The 22,169-nt window shown below is 50.4% G+C and overlaps 2 protein-coding genes and 1 pseudogene across 2 annotated transcripts; 2 read left to right on the top strand and 1 right to left on the bottom strand.

Moving 5' to 3' along the window:
* The first annotated feature begins 1,726 nt into the window (after window positions 1–1,726).
* On the top strand, window positions 1,727–4,167 carry LOC136494543 (pentatricopeptide repeat-containing protein At3g50420-like). The gene has a single exon (XM_066490693.1). It carries the CDS (start codon window positions 1,746–1,748, stop codon window positions 3,903–3,905), a length of 2,160 nt encoding a protein of 719 aa, XP_066346790.1. The 5' UTR covers window positions 1,727–1,745; the 3' UTR covers window positions 3,906–4,167.
* A 1,291-nt stretch (window positions 4,168–5,458) lies between these two features.
* Window positions 5,459–15,781, top strand: LOC136492508 (phytosulfokine receptor 1-like; annotated as a pseudogene).
* Window positions 15,782–17,747: 1,966 nt separating this feature from the next.
* Window positions 17,748–21,284, bottom strand: LOC136492507 (uncharacterized). Its single transcript, XM_066488501.1, has one exon. The coding sequence runs from the start codon at window positions 21,282–21,284 to the stop codon at window positions 17,748–17,750; it is 3,537 nt and encodes a 1,178-aa protein (XP_066344598.1).
* Between the last annotated feature and the right edge of the window lie 885 nt (window positions 21,285–22,169).

Raw genomic sequence — 22,169 nt, 5'->3', positions numbered from 1 at the left:
ACTAATTGCACAGTTTAGTTGAAAAATCGCGAGACGAATGTTTTAAGACTAATTAGTCCATGATTAGCCATAAGTGTTACAGTAACTAACATGCGCTAATGATGGATTAATTAGGCTTAATAAATTCGTCTCGCAGTTTCCAGGTGAGCTATATAATTAGTTTTTTTATTAGTATCCGAAAATCCCTTCCGACATCTCTCGAAACATCCGATGTGACATCAAAAATTTTCATTTCGCGACCTAAACGTAGCCTTATATGGTGTAAAAATATTAATATTTTTTATCTATATATTTGATAATAAAACTTTAAACGCTTTATAACTAATAATGCACCTAGAATTATATTCTTTTTAGGACAGAGGTAATATACCATTGACCTTGCGAGGCAGGAAATACGATCGGATTTTCTACACATACATGGGATAACAAAAATTAAGCCCTGCCCCGAACAAAGGTTGTACAAAGTTTACGGTATAAATCTACAAATGCTTCGCACTGCTCAGACTTGAGGATCAACTCGAATCGATTGAAGCTTAGTTGATTGCGAAACTTTTATAACAAGTCAAAATAACAAAAGCGGTAAAGTGATCGCAGAACTGCACTTATTTTTCCATCCAAACCTGATATAATGGCTCTTTTCGGCTTACCCCATATTCGGTTTGTTCGGCTTATTTTTTCAGCCGGAACAATGTTTTTCTCTCACGACAATTCAGCCAGAAGAGTATTTTTCAGCCAGTTTCAGCCAAAATTCTACTGGCCGAACGGGGCCAATGTGTTTGAACCTTTTTGTTTTCCACTCTTCGATTTGAATTAAATAGAACAGGATGCCCAATGAACGGTTCATCATTTGACAGAGTATCGGATTTCCATTTGCAATACCTGCACGTTGGTGAAGTATCTTGTATCTAGACAGCTTTGTGGACATTTCAATGCATAGGTTGAGTGACAGTCATCCCTGCCTCTTAGTTCTTCAGTGAAACACCAGCTCATTTCCCTGATTCAACATGGCAGCATATATATTTGAGAGAAGAATTTAAACTGATGAATCATCTGGATCTAGGCGTAGAATATTGCAGCAGTAATTTCTGCCACTTCAGCATCTTGATGGATCTTGCAAATGCTTGGCAGAGTCTTCCTATGACTGCATCTGCTTCCAAAAGACATTGTCCCCTTTTGAAGCAGATGCCATGCCCGTCTTTACTGCCAAGTCCTCCAAACCACCGCACGCCTTCAGCAAAGCAGCAAATGCCGACCTGTCGGGCGCAGCATTACGGTAAGGCATCTCAAGTGCCGACCAGGAAGAGGTGGAATAAGGTTGCGTTGGCGAGGATCCCCACGGCCCACCTGCGTGTGGTGGCGGCCGAGAGATTCGGAGACGTCGGGGCTCGGGGAGCGTGCGCTGCGAGTCTGCGACAGGTGGTGCTCATGTTCAAATGTAGCGAGGCGGCGCGACAGCCGACAGATGGTGGAGCGGTGGAAGCAGCCCCCTGGGCGGAAGCTGCCACTGCCGCGCGGCGCCATTGGCGAGGACACGACATTGCTGCGAGGTGTAGAACGTGGGGCACTCTCTCCCCGCCGATCGTGGTGTAGAACGAGGGCTCGGTGCCACACTGCCACCGTGCCTAGCGCATGTTGACTAGTGGATCACAGTGGCGTCGCGTCTCTTGAGTTTTGATTGACAACGGTTACGGGGTGGAGCCCGCCCGCCTGGTGCACTGCGCCAGCCAGCGCGCGCGCCGCTCTCCATGTCGTTGCGCCTCGGCTTCCAGAGCCTTGAGCCGGCGCTCGCCGCGGCGGGCGAGGCGCTGTTCGGCACCCGCTCCCCGCCGCGCGCCGTCCTACGCCGCGCGCGCGCGCTGCACGCGCTCCTCGTGGTCTCGTCCCTGCCGTCCGCGCCCCGCCCGCCCACCTTCCTCGCTAACCAGCTGCTCGCCCTCTACTGCCGCCTCTCCGCGGTCCCCGACGCCCTCGCCCTCCTCCGCTCCACGCCGTGCGCCTCCGTGGTCTCCTACAACACCGTCCTCTCCGCGCTCTCGCGCACCCCGAGGCACGCGCCGGACGCCTTCGGGCTCTTCCGCGGCCTGCACGCGTCGGGTCTCCGCCCCACCGCCCCAAGCCTCTGCGCCGTCCTCCGCGCCGCCGGCGCGCTGCGCGATGGCTGCGCGGGTGCCGCCGCGCACGCGCAGGCTGCGGCGCTCGGCTTCCTCGCCAGCGACATTGTGCCGACCGCGCTGCTCCAGATGTATTCCGGGTGCGGGTCGCCGAGGGACGCTAACCAGGTGTTCGACGAAATGATGACGCCGGATGTGGTGGCGTGGAACTGTGTGATGCACTGCAATGTACGGTATGGTTACCTTGACCGCGCCCTGGGGAAGTTCTGCCGGATGGTGAGCACTGGGCTGGCGCCTACAGAGAGCACCCTTTCTTCGGTGCTGAGTGGGTGCGGGCGCTCTGGGGACTTGCACCATGGGCGCGCGCTACATGGATGGGTGGTGAAATCAGAGGAGCTTGATCCTGATTTGCCGCTGCAGAATGCGCTGCTTGATATGTACTGCTGCTGTTGTGATCTGGGCACTGCAGTGCGTGTGTTTCAGAGGATTGAAACACCAGACTTGGTGTCATGGAATACCATAATTGCTGGATTTTCTGGTGTTGGGGATGGATGGAGCGCAATGCAGGCCTTTGTGCAGCTGAAGGCTGTGTCCTCTGAATGGCTGGCTCCAGATGAGTATACATTTGCAGCTGTGGTGGCTGCAGCTGCTCCTTTACCAGCAATGTGTAGTGGCAAACCACTTCATGCTGGTGTGATCAAAGTTGGGTTGGAGGGCAGTGTCTTTGTTGCGAATACACTGCTCAATATGTATTTCACAAATGAGGATCCAGGCTCTGCTCAGATTTTGTTTGATTCCGTTATGGTGAAAGATGTTATCATGTGGACTGAGATGGTTGCTGGCCATTCTGCACTAGGTGAAGGAGAACTGTCATTGAAATATTTTATTGGCATGCTGCAGGTAGGGCACAAGGTTGATAACTTCTCTCTTAGCAGTGCTTTGAATTCCACGGCAGATCTTGCAGGCCTTAAGCAAGGGGAAATGCTCCATGCTCAAGTGGTAAAAAGTGGTTATGAAGGAAATATTTGTGTCTCTGGTAGCCTTGTTGACATGTATGCGAAAAATGGTACTCTTCGAGGTGTCTATTCAGTTTTCTGCACCATACAGAAGCCAGATTTGAAGTGCTGGAATTCTATGATAGGAGGATATGGCAATCATGGGGATTCTGAAATGGCATTCAAACTATTTGGTGACATGATTCGTAGTGGTCTGCAACCTGACCATGTAACTTATATCTCCCTCCTTTCTGCTTGTAGCCATTGTGGACTGGTTGAGAAAGGAAAGCTTTATTGGTTCTGTATGATAAATGATGGCATTGTACCAGGGTTCAAACACTACACTAGCATGGTGAGTTTGTTGAGTAGGGCAGGTTTATTGGAGGAAGCAGTTGATTTAATTAATAAATCTCCTTCTGCCAAGAGATATCCTGAGCTATGGAGAATTCTGCTAAGCTCTTGCGTGACATTTAAAGATCTGTCAATTGGTGTTCATGCTGCTGAACAGGCACTGGAGCAGGATCCAGATGATCTCTCAACACATATACTTCTTTCAAACCTTTATGCATCTATAGGAAAATGGGATAGTGTGTCTGAAATTAGGAGAAGGATCAGAGGGCTGATGATTGAAAAGGAGCCCGGGCTTAGCTGGATCGAGATTAAGAAAATGGTACATGTGTTTTCTGCAGACGATGAATGCCACACTCACATAGATGATTGTCGTGATGAGTTACATAGAATAATGGGAAACATGGGACTGTTGGATAGTTGTGAAAATGAAGTAGTGTTAAATGGCTAGGTTGCCTTTGTTGTTAATGGCAATGGAGCCGACCTCGTTTAAAAAAAAATGGCTAAGTTGCCATGAACTTATTTTAGCCTACCCTAACTTGTTTGGGACTTAAAGGCTTTGTTGTTGTTGTTGTTGTTGCCATGAACTTATTTCTGTTGCATAGGAGTTGGCATGCTTTCCTTCATGGCACCAAGAAAGCTGATGTGCATAATAAGATTTTTCAGCATAACAATTAACAAATGATATGAGAAGCTATATATCGAGCATCCAATAGTTTCTGGGGTATGCTTACAAACAAGCAAGTTTGAGCCTAAGTTCTGTGTCTACTGCAGCAATGTGCTTATTTGCTTCTGTTTCAGCTTCTCTATTGTGAACAGCAGAATTTCTGGCTATAAAACTTGTCCTCTGTTGAAGACATTAACTAAATACACACGGGAGATTACAGCAAAGTTTCCATTAATTAACCACACAATATAAGGTTTTTGGGCCCGGTCACCATAATAAACTGGGTCATCTACTTGTATAATGAATTGTAGGAACTCTTTGCCCTTTTGAGGGTTCTTTGGGGGAAAATTACAAGGGAAGGCATCCGAATTTATTTTGCAAAGGTTCGGTCTTAAATAAGAATCTTCTGGCTACATAAGGCTCCAAAGCAGCTTGTGTCCTATGCTAAACCTTACTATTTTCCCGTCATGTAAGGTATCTGAAATTTGAACCGTTCTTTGTTCATGTAATATTTATACTTTTTGTTTATTAAATCATGCGGAGACAGCCTTGTCACCATGAGGATTTAATGTAATATAAACTCCTATAATCTGGAGTAACCCTGTGTTGATCCATCTAACTGCTCTTTTGATACTACAATTTTCTCCTGCTCATTTCGGACCAAGTAATCATCTTACCATATTAATTATAATTGCTTCTATTCATTTTAGACCAAGGGATCTTATTTTTTCTAATAAATTATTACTAGTTTGAGGAGACACCGATTTAAGTTAGGTTTATTTTGGGGACCTTCACTCATATCAGCCTTCCCATTTTCGATACATATATGATTTTTTTCTGACTTGTTTTATTCAAAAGTTGCAAATGCACCAATAGAAGATCTAATTTCCCTGAATTATCCAGTTTGAAGTGATGATCTTAGTTCCAAAAGGAGTTAGTTTCTGCTTTCCCCATTTTTTCCATTAATGTCGCCTTCTTCACATTGCTTCTAAAATTCTCAGTTTGTTTTCCATTTATCAGGTTTTGTGGACATGGATATCAGCCAAGATGGAAAGGGTTTATATAGTTGGTTACTGTTGCTTCTTTCTCCTGCGCCACTGGGAACTATTTGAGGAATTACACATGTGAGACCAACAATTACACTGCACTTAGTTATTCCTTCATGCGTCATGAAGTTGGTGTTCCTGGGCATAGGCTTCTGCCTTCAATCTTCATGCTATTATTTGTCAGGCTTCTTGAGGGATCATGCAAGAATTGGAAGAAGGATGGTAGGACCTGATCCTTCTGGTTGTGGTTTAGTTTGCAGTACAAAATTTGTACTCCCTCCGGTCACAAATACTTGATCAGCTTCAGCACCTTGAGATCTTTAACAACTCACTTCGCTTCAAGGTTCAGTCCCTTTCGCCCATCCATCTTTAAGACTTGAAATTCCTTATTTCAATTCGTTGAATTGGCCAATTCTGTTTGCTTTATACAGGCCTTCCATCAGCTTTAGTGTTCAGTCACTTCAGTGTCTACTTGCTTAACTTTTCTGGTTCCTTCCTGCTCACTGCCTCACTGGTCAACCATGGACTATGGTTGATAGCTCCTTCATTCCAAAGTGCTGCTTTCTGATCCCAACTCCTCATCGCAACATGAGCAATTCAACATAACACATTAACACTTTGATATAGCACTAAGTTGATTCTGCAGCCACCTCTCACCGGAGATGGGAGGCAACTACTGTTTCGTTCATGTCTTGGTCGCCTCTGTTCTTCTCCACGTTCATGGCGCCAGTGACCAGCCCCTGAACCAGACTTGTGACCCCGCCGACCTGGAGACGCTTCTGGCTTTTTCCAAGGGCTTGAACAAGAACAGCGACGGGCTTGTCGGATGGGGTCCCAACAACACCTTCTGCTGTTCCTGGACCGGCGTCTCATGCAATCTTGGGAGGGTGGTCAGGTTGGATCTCTCCAACAAGAGCCTAAATGGCTGCATCTCCTCCTCGATCGCCTCCCTCAACAGCCTTGTGGGGGTAAACCTGTCCCGGAATTCTCTTCGCGGCCAGGTGCCCATGGAGCTCGGCCAACTCACGGAGTTGCGTGTGCTTGACCTCAGCATGAACTTGTTCTCTGGCGGGTTTCCAGCTAGCGAAGATGGCTTTCCTGCTATCGAGGTGGTCAATATCTCCTTCAACAGCTTTGACGGACCGCACCCTGTGTTCCCCACCACCGCGAACCTAACGGTTCTTGATATTTCTAGCAACACCTTCTCTGGCAGCATCAACTCATCTGCTCTTTGTCTTGCGCCGGTGGAGGTTCTGCGGTTCTCAGGGAATGGATTCTCCGGTGAGGTTCTCTGCGGCCTGAGCCGATGCAAGGCTCTCGTGGAGGTCTCCCTCGACAGAAACAACTTATCCAGGAATCTGCCCAATGACCTGTACACGTTGTCCAAGTTGAGGAGGCTTAGCTTACATGAAAAACAATTCACCGGCAACCTTGGCTATGCCCTTGGTAAACTCTCTCAGCTTGTGCTGCTTGACTTGTCCACTAACAGGTTCTCTGGTTCCATTCCCGATGTGTTTGGAGGTATGAGGATGCTGGAATCCATAAACTTGGCCTTCAATAGGTTCAATGATGAATTGCCTCCTTCCCTATCGAGATGTCCAATACTGAGAGTAATCAACCTAAGGAACAACTTGCTGGTACGATCACTATTAACTTCGAATTCCTGCCAAGGCTGATCACTTTTGATATTGGTGGCTGTTAGACTATATTTGGTACTCACCATAGATAGGCTAGTTCTCAGCCATTGGCTCCTACCTGTAATCCTATGACTGAGTTAGTGATCCCCTAGCATGTAGGCATGCAAGTGCTTCGGCTAAGAGGATGATGAGGGGATCCTCGCTATGCGCACCCAGGTATCCTACACGAGATGTTACTGCAGTATCTTTTCTATTTTTCCCGATCAGAGATCGGGTTTGCGTCGCCCACCACCCGTCGACCTTGCGCCTCTACCTCGATGTCGGCGTCGACTTCACCGGCTCCTTCCTCATCTTCGACCGGCTCCTTCCTTGTCTTCAACTGTGTGGCATGGCGACATGGACGGCGCTCTAGGGGACGCCCGTCTGCACCGCCCTCCTCGCCGCTTCGTCCGCACATCGTCCTTCGCCGGCTCGTTGTCGCCTCCACCGATCGGGACGCCTCCGCCGACTTCGCCCACCGCCGTCTCGCCTCGCGCATACCCGGTCTGATCAGCCGATGTGCGTGATCCACCCGGCTACCGTGACGTCCGTCCTCGTACCGCGCGCCTCTTCTCCGAGCACATGGGCTGCCGCTGCTTCGCCTTGTCAGGCTGCAGCACCGCCACCCGTAGTCTTCACCGCCGTTGCATCTTCCTCGTCGCCGACCACGTCCATGACTTCGTCGTCGACTACGTGTCACTGCGCCCTGTGCGCATGGTCTTCGTCAAGCTGTTTGAGTTCTACGCCGTCTTCTTCGAGCACTGCCGCCGCTACATACGGATCATTTGGCTCTGTGCTGAATCATCCACTCCTCTTCCTCCTCGCTTCGTCAAGCACACCACATCGCCAGCGTCGCCGTCTCTCCCCCGTCTACTTCGTCTACTCTGGCAAGCAGGCTGCATCGACACCCTCTACCCCGTCGTTCTTCTGTACCTACGACTGTCATGGAGGCCTCCTCTGCTAGTCCCTCAGACAATGGCGTGTCTGGTTGTGCACTCTCCCTTGCACGTCCGGTATTGGCAACACCGGTGCGTGCCTTCGTCCTCGATGCGTTCATTGGGCCTGGCAAACCCGGGGCACGCCTCGCCATGGCGGCCTTGACTACATCATCGGCATCGACCTTCTCCCACGACAATTGCCTCGACGTGTCACGTCTTCGTCTACGGCGCCTTCTCTTTTGCGCCACCATCTTGGCACCCCCTCGTGCGCCCGCGGCTTATGCGGCTACCTCAACTTCGGCATCCTCGACTACTACGTCGACCACGGCTATCCTACGCACGGCATCTTCGACTACGGCTATTCGCCCCTCGCGCTCGGTCTACCTCGACATCGGCAAAAAGGGTTATCATCTGCATGAGTCCTTACCGGTTTTCTCTCCAGTCCCAGCGTCTGCACTGCACCAAGTTGTGACTATGGGGGGATGTTTGTTGACTTCTTCTCCAGTCTCATCGTCTGCGGCGCTCCCGCTGTGACTGCGGGGGGATGTTAGACTATATTTGGTACTCACCATAGATAGGCTAGTTCTCAGCCATTGGCTCCTACCTGTAATCCTATGACTGAGTTAGTGATCCCCTAGCATGTAGGCATGCAAGTGCTTCGGCACTCTATATGTACCGGCCAAGGTCCCATTGCAATACAATCCATCCATTCATACCGGTATTTCCCTTCTCACAGTGGCAATAATCTGACTGGTGACATACCTCCTGGCATCACATTGTGCACCGAGTTGAGGGCTCTGAACCTTGCAAGGAATGACCTTGTGGAGGAGATACCAGAGACTTTTAAGGATTTGAGATCCCTGTGTTAAAACATAGATTCGTACCTCTGTGTAACCCGTAGCATCAGGGTAGGCTCCTCGCCCTTTTGGTAGATACACCGCAGCCGGTGTCGCGGTGTAGAAGACGTCCAGCGCCAGCGAGAAGTCCAGTAGCGCCGGCGGTGACCTGCAGGGGAGACGGCGGAGTCGGTGGGCCATCCCGTCGCTGGCAGCACGCTTTAGGATCGGATTAGGGTTTCTCTTTCGGTGGGTGTGGCGGCTCCGGTCAACCTCGTAGTCCGAGCCCTCAACCCCACATTCCTTTTATGTGTGCCGTGCGACAGGGGCCCTCCAACCGAGTTAGGGTTGGGCTCCCCCGATCAGGGAGCAGAGATAGGGCCCAATAGGCCGTTGGGCCTATTGGTGGAGATCAACTAACATTCTCCCCCTTGATCTCATTCCATCTTTCACTTTCATATCATTTGCTTTTGTTCATTCCATTACAGATTAGCTCATAGAGCATGTCTCATCGTCACGATCCATTGCCGATAGACTTAACAGCTACAACTCACTACTCTGTTCTGAAATAGATACTTATCTTTGGGCCTTCTTTTGTCCAGGAATATTTTAGGCTTTCCCTTAAACCCAAGCTAGCTACATGTTCTCTGAACACCATGTCCTCTGAACATGTTGGGTGGTAAGCCTTTTGTAAGTGGATCCGCGAGCATCCTTTCTGTTCTTATATGCTCAAGACTTATGACTTGATCCCGGACTTAATCTTTCACAACATAATACTCTATGTCAATGTGTTTGGCAGCACCACTTGACTTATGTTGTGAGCATCCTGTACTGCCAGATTATAATCGCAGTATTACTTTAGTGGTCTATAGATGTCGTCAACCACCTTCAAACCGGGTATGAACTTCGTTAGTTAGTTCACCTGCCCGTTGCCTCATAGCACGCTACAAACCGTCATACATTGTGGACGATGTAGTGACAGTTTGTTTTGAGCTTTTCCATGAAATAGCTCTCCTTTGCGAGATGATAGAAAATCCACGTCTGGATATGCATTCACTCTCGCATAATCAGAATCTGAATATCCCACCATGTGGAGTGAATCAGATCTTCTAAATGTCATCATGAGGCCTTTCGTTCCTTGCAAAAAACGCAAGACTTTCTTTATCAATTTTAGTGTTCCATTCCAGAATTCTTCTGGAATCTGCCAAGTAAAACCCGGTAACAAATGCAAAGTCAGGGCGCGTACATACTTGAGCATGTTGCAAGCTTCCGACAGCTGAAGCATATGGAACCACTTTCACTTTGTCGATTGAGCTCATATTGGTTCCTGGGGCATTGAAAATCCCCATATCTGTCGCCCTTGACTATAGGAGCAGGTGAGAAACTACATTTGTGCATACTGAATTTCTTTAAGATCTTTTCCATGTATGCCTTTTGTGACAGTCCTTATACCATTTTCTTTTATCTTGGTGAATCTCGATCCCTAGAACGAACGAGGCTTCGCCAAGATCTTTTATATTAAATTTCTTTGTCTCTAGTAGTAGACTGACATCACTACTAGCAAGTAAGATATCATCTACATACAGGACAAGGAAGATAAACTTCCCATTCTTAAACTTTGCATAGACACAATTGTCCTCTACATTCTCTTTTAAAACCCAAAATTCTTTATTGTCTGATCAAACTTCAAGTACTACTGTCTTGAAGCTTGTTTTAATCTATAAATGGATTTCTTTAGGCGGCATCCCATTTGTTCTTTTCCTTCCATGACAAAACCTTTCGGTTATGCCATGTAAACATTTTCCTCCAAGTCTCCGTTGAGAAATGCCGTCTTTACATCCATCTGATGTAATTTTCAATCGTAATGTACCACTAATGCCATTATGATTCTGAAGAAAACTTTACATGAGACTGGAGAAAAAGTCTCATTGTAATCAATCCCTTCTCTTTGCATATAGCCTTTTGCCATAAGTCGCGCTTTATATTTCTCTATATTCCTTTGAGAGCCAAGTTTTGTTCTGTAGACCCATTTATAGCCTACTGTTTTGACTCTTTTATGAATTATTTCCAAAACCCAAACTTTATTGACATTCATCGATTTCATTTCATCTTCCATGGCCTCAAGCCACTTTGATGAATGATCACTTCTCATGACTTCTTCAAATGAGGTGGGATCATCCTCCATTTGAAATTACTTAGTGTTATACACTTCATAATCAGCAGAAATAGCTGATTTTCTAACTCTTTGAGACCTTCTAGGGGCCTCCACTTTTGGCACATCTTCTGTTTGAGGCTGTTGTTGCTCTCCCTCATGTGTGGCAATAGGTTCTATAGAATCCTGAAGAACATGTTCCTCATGTTCATTCATTGTTGCTATAGGTGAAATAACAACAGGTGCTGGCACCATAGTATCTAGCACTGTCAGTGCAGCTACAACAGGTAGTGAGAAAATTGGCTCATGAATCATTGGAGTGGGCGCTTACACCCGCTTCACTTCAAGGTCAATTTCTCGAGCTACCATGCTCCCCTTCATCAATTCGTCCTCTAGGAAGACAGCATGTCTCGTTTCCACAAACTTTGTATATCTCTCTGGACAGTAGAAACGAAAACCTTATGACTTTTCTGTGTAGCCAAATAAATGACAACTTACTGTTTTAGGATATAACTTCCCAATGTTTGGGTTAAATACTTTAGCCTCAGCAGGGCTCCCCCACACACACGCAAGTGGTTTAGTGAGGGTACATTTTCTGTCCACAACTCATACGGCGTTTTGGGCACCGACTTTTCTGGTACTTTATTGAGAATATGAATGGCCGTTTTCAACGCCTCCATTCACAGGCTCAATTGTAAGGTGGAGTAACTTATCATACTGCCCACCATATCCATCAAGGTACGATTGATTCTTTTAGCTACTCTATTCTGCTGAGGTTCGCCCGGTGTAGAATACTGGGCTACTATGCCATTCTTTTAGGGTATGCTGACCGTAGTACTCCTCCACGGTCAGACCTGACTGTCTTTAATATTTAATATCTTAAATTTATCCAATACATCTTTTCTTTCTTTGATTGGATAAATATAGTCATGATGGGAGTAATCATCTGTGAATGGATCATAACTATCCACACTCTTTACAGGAAACTGACCACAGATGTCTGTGTGAATAATCTATAAAATTCCTACGCTTCATTTAGCATCTTTCTTTACATACTTTTCTTTTATGCATTCTCTGCATTGTTCTTAATCTGAGAGCTCTAATGGAGGAAGAACATCATTCTTAACTTGTCTTTCTATTCTCCCCCTCGAAATATGGCCTGAACGATAGTGCCATAATTTCGACAACGCATCATGAGCTCTCTTATGCCACCACTTCAGCTGAGTAGCATATGTCTTTGAAGAGCCAGTGAACTGACTCTTTATTCTATCGAGGTACTCAGTGACCGTGTCACACTCTGGGATTTAGCCTACAATTGCAGGTTCAATCATGTTCTTTATCACAGCCAAACTTTTTCTTGTTGGTAGTGATTCATTTCCTATGCCCAAGGAGTCATAGGATATCTTTTGGGGTTCAAAATCCCTCTCTTTAGTTGCCCAAATGGCATCATTCACTTTTGTCTCCCTCACCGGTGCCATAAACCCAGTGGAACACGGTGAGGTGACTACCCAGTCCACCTCAAACAAGATGAAAAACCAGGTTAAAACTTTTCTTAACATAGAAATAACACCATTTGCATGCCTTGATTCCAACGTTGATCAAAATCAAAACATACAACTATTCTTATACACTAATTCTACATCACCGTTGGGCAAAAATAGAATTAATGCATAAATCATTAACTTTCACAATTGTTCTTACACATTAATTCTACATCACCGTTGGGCAGAAGTAGAATCAATGCATAAATTATTAAAATTATCAACTTTTCTTATACACTAATTCTACATCACCGTTGGGCAGAAGCAAAATTAATGCATAAATCATTATCATTACGATACTGTTATTAACAACGTTGGTCAGAAAATAACAACATCGTAATTATATCAAAACTCTTTTTCTCCAATTAAATACCACATTGGTTCAAAATAACTGGAGAATCAACAGTTTCTTTAGCAGCGGAAAACCTTTTCTTTTTCTCCAAGTAAATAGCATGTTGGTTCAATATAACTGGAGAATATACTTTTCTTTAGCTGTGGGAAAACTCTCTTTTCCTTTAATTTTACCCACAGGGAAAATTTCTTTTTCTATTTTCTTTAATCCATTAATCAATTTCCAGGGAATAAACATTTTCTGGAAAATCTTTTCTTTTCTCCAGTTAAATATCATGTCGGTTCAAAATCACTGGAGGATGAACTTTTCTTTCGCAGCGGAAAACATATGCTCAATTTCTTGAATTTTACCCACAGGTAAAATACCTTTTTCTATTTTTCTTTTGAGCCAATTTGTATTTTCAATTTTCCAGGAAAAAGAAAAAAAAACCGAAACTGGGCCCTTGCTTTTCCTGTGTCGACCCAAAATGGCAAGGCGGCCCACGGCCCACGCCCGCGTGGGCGCTTCCCACGCTCTCCCCCGCGCCCAGGCCGCAACCTGGGCCTGGGCCGAGAATTCAGCCTGGCGCGCGCTGCCGCCTGGGCTGAAAGCCAGCCCGCTCGATCTGAGCCGTCCGATGGGGATCGACGGCTGCGCGTCGATTTCGCGCAGTTAAAAAACCCCGACGCCGCGCGCCCGGGAAAAACCCTAGCTTCATTCGCCCCTTGCCCTTCTCTCTCTTCGCTCGCCGCTCTCTCTTCTCTCTTCCTCAGCGCAGCCGCAGCCACCGAGAGGACATCGAGCGGGAGTGAGCAGCGAGCCACGGCGCCGTCGCCGGCCCCCTCGCCGGCGCGCGTGCTCCCCGACGGGTGAGCACGCCACCGTCGAGTGGCCTGGCCGCGGTGCCCCCGTTTGCCGAGCCCGGCGAGCCGCAGCCCCGGTTTGGCCTTTCTTCTCCCGCGCCGGCCAAGGGCCGGTTCGGGTGGGTTTCTTCTCCCTTCCCTTTCTTATTCCCCAATTTCTTTTCGATTTGGTTCTTCTCTCATCCGAACTGATGTGGGGAATGGGGTTAGGGTTAGGGTTTCTTTGATTCCTTTCTCTTCTTTTCGTTGATTTCTTTTGTTTCTTCTCGGATTCAACCGGTTAGGGATGAGGATCCGTCTAGGGTTAGGTTTAGGGTTCGTATGCCGACCCTGTTCTTTTCCCCTTTCTTTTCTGTTTTTCCTTTCTTTTCTTTGACATCCGAATGGATCTAGGGTTAGGTTTTGTTCTCTTTTATTTCTTTTCTTTTTCCCTTGTTTACCCGAACAGATTATCCCCGTTCTAGGGTTAGGGTTTCGGCTCTGTGAGCCTAGGGCCCTATTTCTTCTCTGATCCGTATGGATCTAGGGTTAGGGTTCCTTTTCTTTCTTCTCGGATTGAACCGATTAGTGATGGGATTCTTTCTAGGGTTAGGTCTTAGAGTTCGGCCAAAACTGAACCCATCCTTCTTCATTCCTTAGATCCGAACTTGATCTGTTCGGTCCTTTACTTTTGCCGTGCGCCGTCGAACGGTGCGGCTCCTTTCCCCCATGCGCGGTGGCGGTGATAACCGGTACACCATGAGCCGGTCTCTCTTTCTTTTACTTTTACCCAATTAGGGTTAGGGTTACACACTTAGTAACCTGGCTCTGATGCCATTGTTAAAACGTAGATTCGTACCTCTGTGTAACCCGTAGCATCAGGGTAGGCTCCTCGCCCTTTTGGTAGATACACCGCAGCCGGTGCCATGGTGTAGAAGACGTCCAGCGCCGGCGAGAAGTCCAGTAGCGCCGGCGGTGACCTGCAGGGGAGACGGCGGAGTCGGTGGGCCATCCCGTCGCTGGCAGCACGCTTTAGGATCGGATTAGGGTTTCTCTTTCGGTGGGTGTGGCGGCTCCGGTCAACCTCGTAGTCCGAGCCCTCAACCCCACATTCCTTTTATGTGTGCCGTGCGACAGGGGCCCTCCAACCGAGTTAGGGTTGGGCTCCCCCGATCAGGGAGCAGAGATAGGGCCCAATAGGTCGTTGGGCCTATTGGTGGAGATCAACTAACACCCTGTCGTACCTAGCACTCGGAGGAAATGGCTTCAGAAACCTGTCGTCGGCATTGCAAAACTTGCAACACCTGCCCAACTTGACAACTTTGGTGCTCACCAGGTATTTCCGTGGTGGTGAGACAATGCCAGTGAATGGCATTAATAGGTTCAAGAGCATGCAGGTGTTTGTCCTTGCAAACTGCTTACTCACAGGCACAATTCCGCCTTGGCTGCAGTGCTTGGAAAATCTCAATTTGCTGGACATTTCTTGGAACAAGTTAAATGGGAATATCCCACCATGGCTAGGGAAATTGAACAATCTCTTCTACATCGACCTGCCAAACAATTCTTTCTGTGGGGAGCTTCCTATGAGCTTCACTCAGATGAGGAGTTTGATTTCAACTAATGGCTTTAGTGAGAAGTCGCCAGCAGAGGACCTCCCATTGTTCATCAAGAAGAATTCAACTGGTGCAGGTTTGCAGTACAACCAAATCAGCAGCTTCCCGCCGTCACTTATACTCTCGAGCAACCTGCTTGCTGGGCCAATTTTGTCAGGTTTTGGTCATCTAGTGAAGCTTCATGTGCTGGACTTGAGCCGGAACAACTTCTCAGGGCCAATTCCTTATGAGTTGTCAGGCATGTCTAGCTTGGAAGTTCTGAATTTAGCCCACAATAATCTCAATGGGAGCATTCCATCATCACTATCAGAGCTGAATTTCCATCGTACAACAATTTGTCTGGAGACATCCCAACGGGGGTCAGTTCTCCACCTTTTCAGATGAGGATTTTGCGGGCAATTCTACGCTTTGCTCTCTTTGGAAGTCCTGTCATCAGGCTGTGCAATCAGAGGATGAAGATGAACACCATGACATGGACACTGCAAAGCAGATCACATACATCATGTTCGAAGTTGGATTTGCCTTCGGGCTTCTGATGCTCTGGAGTGCACTGTATTTTGTGAGGCCTTGGAGGATTGCATATTTTAGGCTGGTTGACAGCTTATTACTTGATAGGCCATATGCCTGGATAGTTGTGAAAGTGACCAGCCTCAGATTTAGAAACGAGAATGAAGTTCATCCCTGAAAGATGTCTGGAGCTCCTATTCCAGCTTTGCGAACTATGCTAGTGCTATATAGAATTGCTTGATTCCTACTCAAGTGCGACATCATTCGGAGTTTGTCTCAACTAGTAGTACTGAAAAGATTAGGTGGCTGCAGTCCGGTGGTACTGAACCATGATGTCGACTGTCAGAGTATTTCTGTCTGAAACTCCGAATGGAATTTTGATAAGGGCTCATGGCACCTTGATAGATTTACTTATGAAGATGTGATTAATTTAATAATATCTATTTTGTATCATAAATGTTTGTACCTTTTATATAGATTTAGTTAAATTTGAAATTGTGTGTAGGTGCTGAGATCGATGGTACGTGTAGATTTGTATTTAAAAAGAGGTTATGTTACGGCGCGCCTTGCTGCGGAGGAAGTATGGAGGGGAGAAGGCGAGCCGTGGCTGGGCAGGGCGGCGGCGGAACGGCGCCGTGCTGCAGCCGAGGGTTTGGAGTCGAGGGTGACACAGAGGTGACGATGAACAGTACGCCTGAGGGCCCAGGGGAGAATGAATCTCAATCCCAGGCTAACCCCCTTTCATCTAACCGTTTAGGGCCTTATAGGCCAGATTACAATCCATAACCAATCTCTCCTAATTCTTCTCCTTAAACTACTGCAAATATCTAACAGACTCCCTGGACTTAGCCAGTATTACGACTCCTCCTCTCATAGGTCCTACCGACCATAACATCTCTCCCCTCCTTCGAAAAGAGCTCGTCCTCGAGCTGAAATGACGGATGGGCTACGCGGAAATCATCAACTGGTTCCCACGTTGCTTCTGAAGCTGGCATATCAGCCCACTGGACCAACACGTGCCAGGTGCCGCGACGAAGACAGGAACGGAGCACACGATCAGGCCGAAGCAGAGGGCGACCGTGCCGAAGAGGAGGCAGCGATGGCACCGTCGACGGAGGAGGCCCTCGGAAAGGCTTGAGCACGCCAACATGGAAGACATCATGAATGCGCGCGCCTTGCGGGAGTTGGAGCCGGTATGCCACTTCCCCCACGCGCTCCAGCACTTGGTAGGGGCCAGCGTACTTGGGAGCAAGCTTTCCACGCCGGCCCGGCGCGAGGGACTGAGTAGGGCGGTTAAGAAGGCGAAGCCACACCCAGTCCCCCACCTGGAACTCCAGCCGGCGATGATTGGCGTCGTAGTACGTGCGAGCATGCTCCTGGGCCTGTAGAAGGCGAGCACGAACCTCGGCAAGAAACTCATCGCGGTCGGAGAAGATAGAGTCCACGACATCAGTTTGGGCGCGACCAGGAGCATACGGCAGCAGCTCTGGAGGAGCGCGGCCATACACTACGACGAACGGCGATGTGCGAAGAGCTGAGTGGTAGGCGGTGTTGTAGCAAAACTCCGCCCACGGTAGCCAGTCCAGCCAATCCCTAGGCCGATCTCCAGTAAGACACCTCAGATACATGGCGATGGTCTTGTTCACCGCCTCGGACTGCCCATCCGTCTAGGGGTGGAAGGCAGTACTCATGCGCAGCTGGACGCCCGCCTGGCGAAACAGATCCCGCCAAACTTGGCCGGTGAACACGGGATCGCGATCGCTCACGATGGAATCCGGGAACCCGTGCAGGCGGACGATATCATGGAAGAAAGCGCGGGCGACGGATGTCGCGGTGTACGGGTGCCCCAGAGGGATGAAATGGGCGTACTTGGAGAACCTGTCAACCACGGTTAGAATAACACTTTTGCCGTGTACCTTGGGAAGAGCCTCGATGAAATCCATGGCTATGTCCGCCCAAACTCGAGACGGCACCGGCAGCGGCTGTAGGAGGCCCGCCGGGTGCAAGGTCTCTATTTTATTGCGCTGGCAGACGACACAGGTGGAGACGAAATTCCGAACGACACGGCGGTCGTGCTCGATGAAGAACTCAGTACGGAGTCGCTGCAGCATCTTCTGGATGCCCTCATGGGCGCCTGTATGTGCCTACTGCAGCACGTCCTCTAGGACCGCCGAGGCCGAGGGAACGAAGACACGGCCCTTGTGGATGAGGAGGCCGTCCTTCACGCACCAATCAGCGCCCTGTGCGCCAGCCGCGACCGCGTCCCGGCGGTCACAGAGCTCCTGCGATGACTCCAGCTCTTGTCGAAGAACTTCGAAGAGGTGGAAGGTGGGCACCGACACCATGGCGAGGGCTGGAGCTGGAGCCGGAAGCGCCGCCAGCAGCGGAGCATCACCATCGCGTCGTGACAGGGCGTCGGCGACCACGTTGAACCGTCCCGGGCGGTACTCGACGCGGAAGTCATATCCGAAGAGTTTACTTATCCATTGATGTTGCGGGATCGTGGACAGCCGCTGGTCGAGCATGAACTTCAGGGCATAATGATCTGTGCGGACGACGAAAGCACGGCCCCATAGGTACGGGCGCCAATGCCGCACCGCCTGGACGAGTCCGATCAGCTCGCGTTCATATGCAGCCACTTTGAGATGGCGAGCTGCGAAGGGGCGGCTGAAGAACGCAATGGGGCCGGCGCCTTGGTGAAGAACTGCACCGAATCCGGAGCCCGACGCATCACAATCGACCGTGAACTCGCTGCTGAAATCTGGCAAGTGAAGCACCGGCGCGGAGGACAGGGCCTCCTTGAGCGCCGAGAAGGCCTTTTCAGCGTTTGTGGACCAGCTGAAGCCTTCCTTGCGCAGCAGGCTGGTGAGTGGCGCAGCGAGGATGCCGTAGTCTTTGACGAAACGCCGGTAGTAGCCTGCTAGACTGAGAAACCCACGCAGGCCACGGGCTGACCGTGGCTGCGGCCATGACTGGACTGCTGCAACCTTGGAAGCGTCCATGGCCACGCCATCCGGTGATATGACATGCCCCAGGTAATGTACTGATGCAGCAGCGAAGGAGCATTTGGAACGCTTCAGATGTAGCTGGTGCTCATGAAGGATGTCGAGGACGGCGCGCAGATGCTGTAGGTGCTCCGTCCATGTGGCGCTGTAAATCAGGATATCATCAAAGAACACCAGGACACAGCGACGGAGGAACGGTTTGAGAACGAAATTCATGAGGGCTTGGAATGTTGATGGCGCATTGGACAACCCAAAGGGCATGACTAGGAACTCGAAATGGCCCTGGTGCGTGCGGAATGCCGTCTTTGCAACATCAGCGGGGTGCACCCGCACCTGGTGATAACCGGAGCGTAGGTCGAGCTTGGAGAAGAATTTGGACCCATGCAGCTCGTCCAGCAGCTCCTCCACCACAGGTATAGGGAACTTATCCTTAATCGTCACTGCGTTCAGGGCGCGGTAATCGACACAGAGCCTCCAGGAGCCGTCATGCTTCTTGACAAGCAGGACTGGTGCTGAGAATGGGGAGGTGCTGGCCCTGATGGTCCCCTGCCGAAGCATCTCATCACATTGCTTCTCCAACTCATCTTTCTGAAGCTGTGGGTAACGGTAAGGCCGAACAGCAACAGGATCAACAGCCAGCTTGAGATGGATGCGATGGTCACAAGGTCGCGCAGGAGGGAGACCGATCGGGGCTGCGAACACATCGGCATAAGCATCGAGCAGACGCTCCAGCAGCATGGGTTCCGTCCCCTTGGCCGGGAAGAGCTGACCGGCGTGCAGACGGCCTGTCGGAGGAATGTCAGAGCGCGTCGATCCAATGCCTTTCCACAGGACGCGGCGCCCATGGTGAGTGAACGCCATGCAAAGGTCATCGAAGTCCCAGAGTATGGGTCCCAGGGTGCGAAGCCACGTGATCCCGAGGACCATGTCATAGCAGTCCAGCGGAATGGCAAAGCAATCCACGGAGAAGAGCTCCTCGCCGATCTTGATGGCGACGTCGCGCGCCAGGCCACGGCAAGCCACGCGGTCGCCATTGGCATCCACTACGTGGGCGCCGCTGCTGTCGTGGAAGTGGAGCCCGACGCGGCGCGCGGCGTTCATGCTGACGAAGTTGTGCGTGGAGCCGGAGTCGAGTAATGTTGTGAGCTCATGGTCGCCAACCTGGACACGCAGCTGCATCATGTCCGCCGTGCGTATGCCGGTGATCGCGGACAAGGAGATCAACGGGGCATCCGGATCAAACGGAGGGTGCCCCTGGCCCTGGATGGCCAGAGCAGCAGGGTCATCTTCAGCCGGCTCCTCCTCAATGAAATCGGCAACTTCAAGGTAGAATAGGCGGGCGCACTTATGGCCGCGAACATACGGCTCATCACAGTTATAGCAGAGCCCTTGCTTGCGCCGCTCCGCCATGGCCTCCGGGGACAAGCGTTTGAAAGTGCGCGTCGGCTGGGGAGGCGAAGACGATGACGTTGAAGCTGATTGCGGAGGTGGAGCCGACGCGTTCTGATTGCCCGCAAACCGGCGCGGCGCGCGTGGGGGGGGCGCCGGAAGAGCCAGCAGGGCTGACGAGTTGCGCCGCTCATATGCGCGTGCGAGACGCACAGCGCGCTGTAGGTCTAGGGGCTCTTGGAGTTCGACATCAGCGCGGATGTGCTCTGGGAGGCCACCGGTGAACAGCTGCGCTTTCTGCAGCGGTGTGAGAACACCCGCGTGCGCTGCCCGGGCCTGGAACAGCTCCGCGTAGGCCTCCACCGTGGAGGTGAAGGGGAGGCGCGCCAGCTCGGACAGGTGATTGGTGCTGAAGGGAGGGCCGAACCGCTGCTGACAGAGTTGTTTGAACTGCTCCCACTCCGGGCGTCCCGAATCCCGTTCCAGGTCCAGGTACCACTGCCTGGCCGTCCCCTTGAGGTGGTAAGACGCAAACCAGACACGATCTGACGATCGAGTTTGATATCCATGGAAGAATTGTTCGCATGTCGTCAGCCAGCCGAGAGGATCCTCGGTGCCTTCATAGATGGGTAGGGACAGCTTGGGAAACCGGGGAGTGAATGCGGTGTCATGGCCAGCCGGCGTGTGGAAAAGGTGCGGGGCTAATTGGATGGGGACGGTGGTGGACGGGGAAGCCCTGGATCCATTGATGATGGACGAGAGGGATGGAACAGGTGATGGGGAGGGCGGGAAGCTGATCTGGGTGATGGGCACGCCTGTGGATGGGGGTGGGCACGGTGGCGGCAATTGGGGTTGCGAGCGCTGCGGCTGGAACGGGATGTGATATGGCGAAGTGGTGCCGAGCTCGGAGATGACCGGCGCTGTTGCCGGCGGAGCCGGGAGGCCACCGTATCCAGGCATGCCGTACAGAGGCAAGGGCGGCGAGGGGACGGGACTGCGATCCTCCAGCGCAGTCACGCGCAGGGCCAGGGCCCCTAGTTGATGCTGCATCCCATAGATGGCGGCCGTAAGTTGATTGAAGGCCTCCTGCGGCGTTTGCGGTGGCGGCGGCTGGGAGTAAGCCAGCGGGGGGGTGGGGATGATCGGCTGTGATGTGATGGTGGCGGTGAGCGGCTGTGTGGTGTTGGCTATGTCGGCGGTGGTGGTGGGCGGTGGTGCTGTAGTAGATGCGATGGCGGCGGCTGCAGTGGTGGTGGGCAGAGAGGGTGGCTGTGAGGAGAAAGACATGATCTCTGATACCAGGTTGTTACGGCGCGCCTTGCTGCGGAGGAAGTATGGAGGGGAGAAGGCGAGCCATGGCTGGGTAGGGCGGCGGCGGAACGGCGCCGTGCTGCAGCCGAGGGTTTGGAGGCGAGGGTGACACAGAGGTGACGATGAACAGTACGCCTGAGGGCCCAGGGGAGAATGAATCTCAATCCCAGGCTAACCCCCTTTCATCTAACCGTTTAGGGCCTTATAGGCCAGATTACAATCCATAACCAATCTCTCCTAATTCTTCTCCTTAAACTACTGCAAATATCTAACAGACTCCCTGGACTTAGCCAGTATTACGACTCCTCCTCTCATAGGTCCTACCGACCATAACAGGTTATCACTATATATATTATACAAATCTCTTTTTAAACATGTGTTTGCAGGATGCTACGTACTCCTACATTGATAAACGTGTTTTGTATATGCTGCTGCTGTCAAGGCCCCATCTCAGGAGTCCAAGAACGTCTGTTGCCCCTGTGCGGAGAGAATTTTTTTTTTAATTTTAACATAACTAATTTTAAATCTAACACTGTAAGTTTTAAAAAAAAACTAACACTTTTGGCCGCGCCTATTGCCCTAGCGCGGCCAAATGCCAGTGCCGCGCCATGCATAGTGGCGCGGCAGAGGTCTAACGTGGCGACGACCGGTTTCGGTGACCGTTGACGTGGTAGCTCTTGTCGCGTCACCGACCTTGGCGCGGCAGTGCCACACCCTGATCCGTGGCGCGGCAGAGCCGAATAAATACCGCGCCTAGTCCCGCCTGCCCGAGCAGCAAGCCCGCCTGGCAGCCGTGCCCGCCGCCCGACCGGCGGTACCTGAACGGTTTAATCCGAACGCATCGCGCCGATAGTGGGAGTT

Source organism: Miscanthus floridulus, chromosome 11, assembly GCF_019320115.1.
Source record: "Miscanthus floridulus cultivar M001 chromosome 11, ASM1932011v1, whole genome shotgun sequence".
NCBI lineage: Eukaryota > Viridiplantae > Streptophyta > Magnoliopsida > Poales > Poaceae > Miscanthus > Miscanthus floridulus.
The sequence above is the reverse complement of the archived record's forward strand: the minus strand, read 5'-3'. Positions and strand labels throughout refer to the sequence as shown.

What these genes read in the sequence shown, in the direction of transcription:
- LOC136494543 (XM_066490693.1), top strand. Translation starts at nt 1,746, where the DNA reads ATGTCGTTGCGCCTCGGCTTCCAGAGCCTTGAGCCGGCGCTCGCCGCG.
- LOC136492507 (XM_066488501.1), bottom strand. Translation starts at nt 21,284, where the DNA reads ATGTCTTTCTCCTCACAGCCACCCTCTCTGCCCACCACCACTGCAGCC.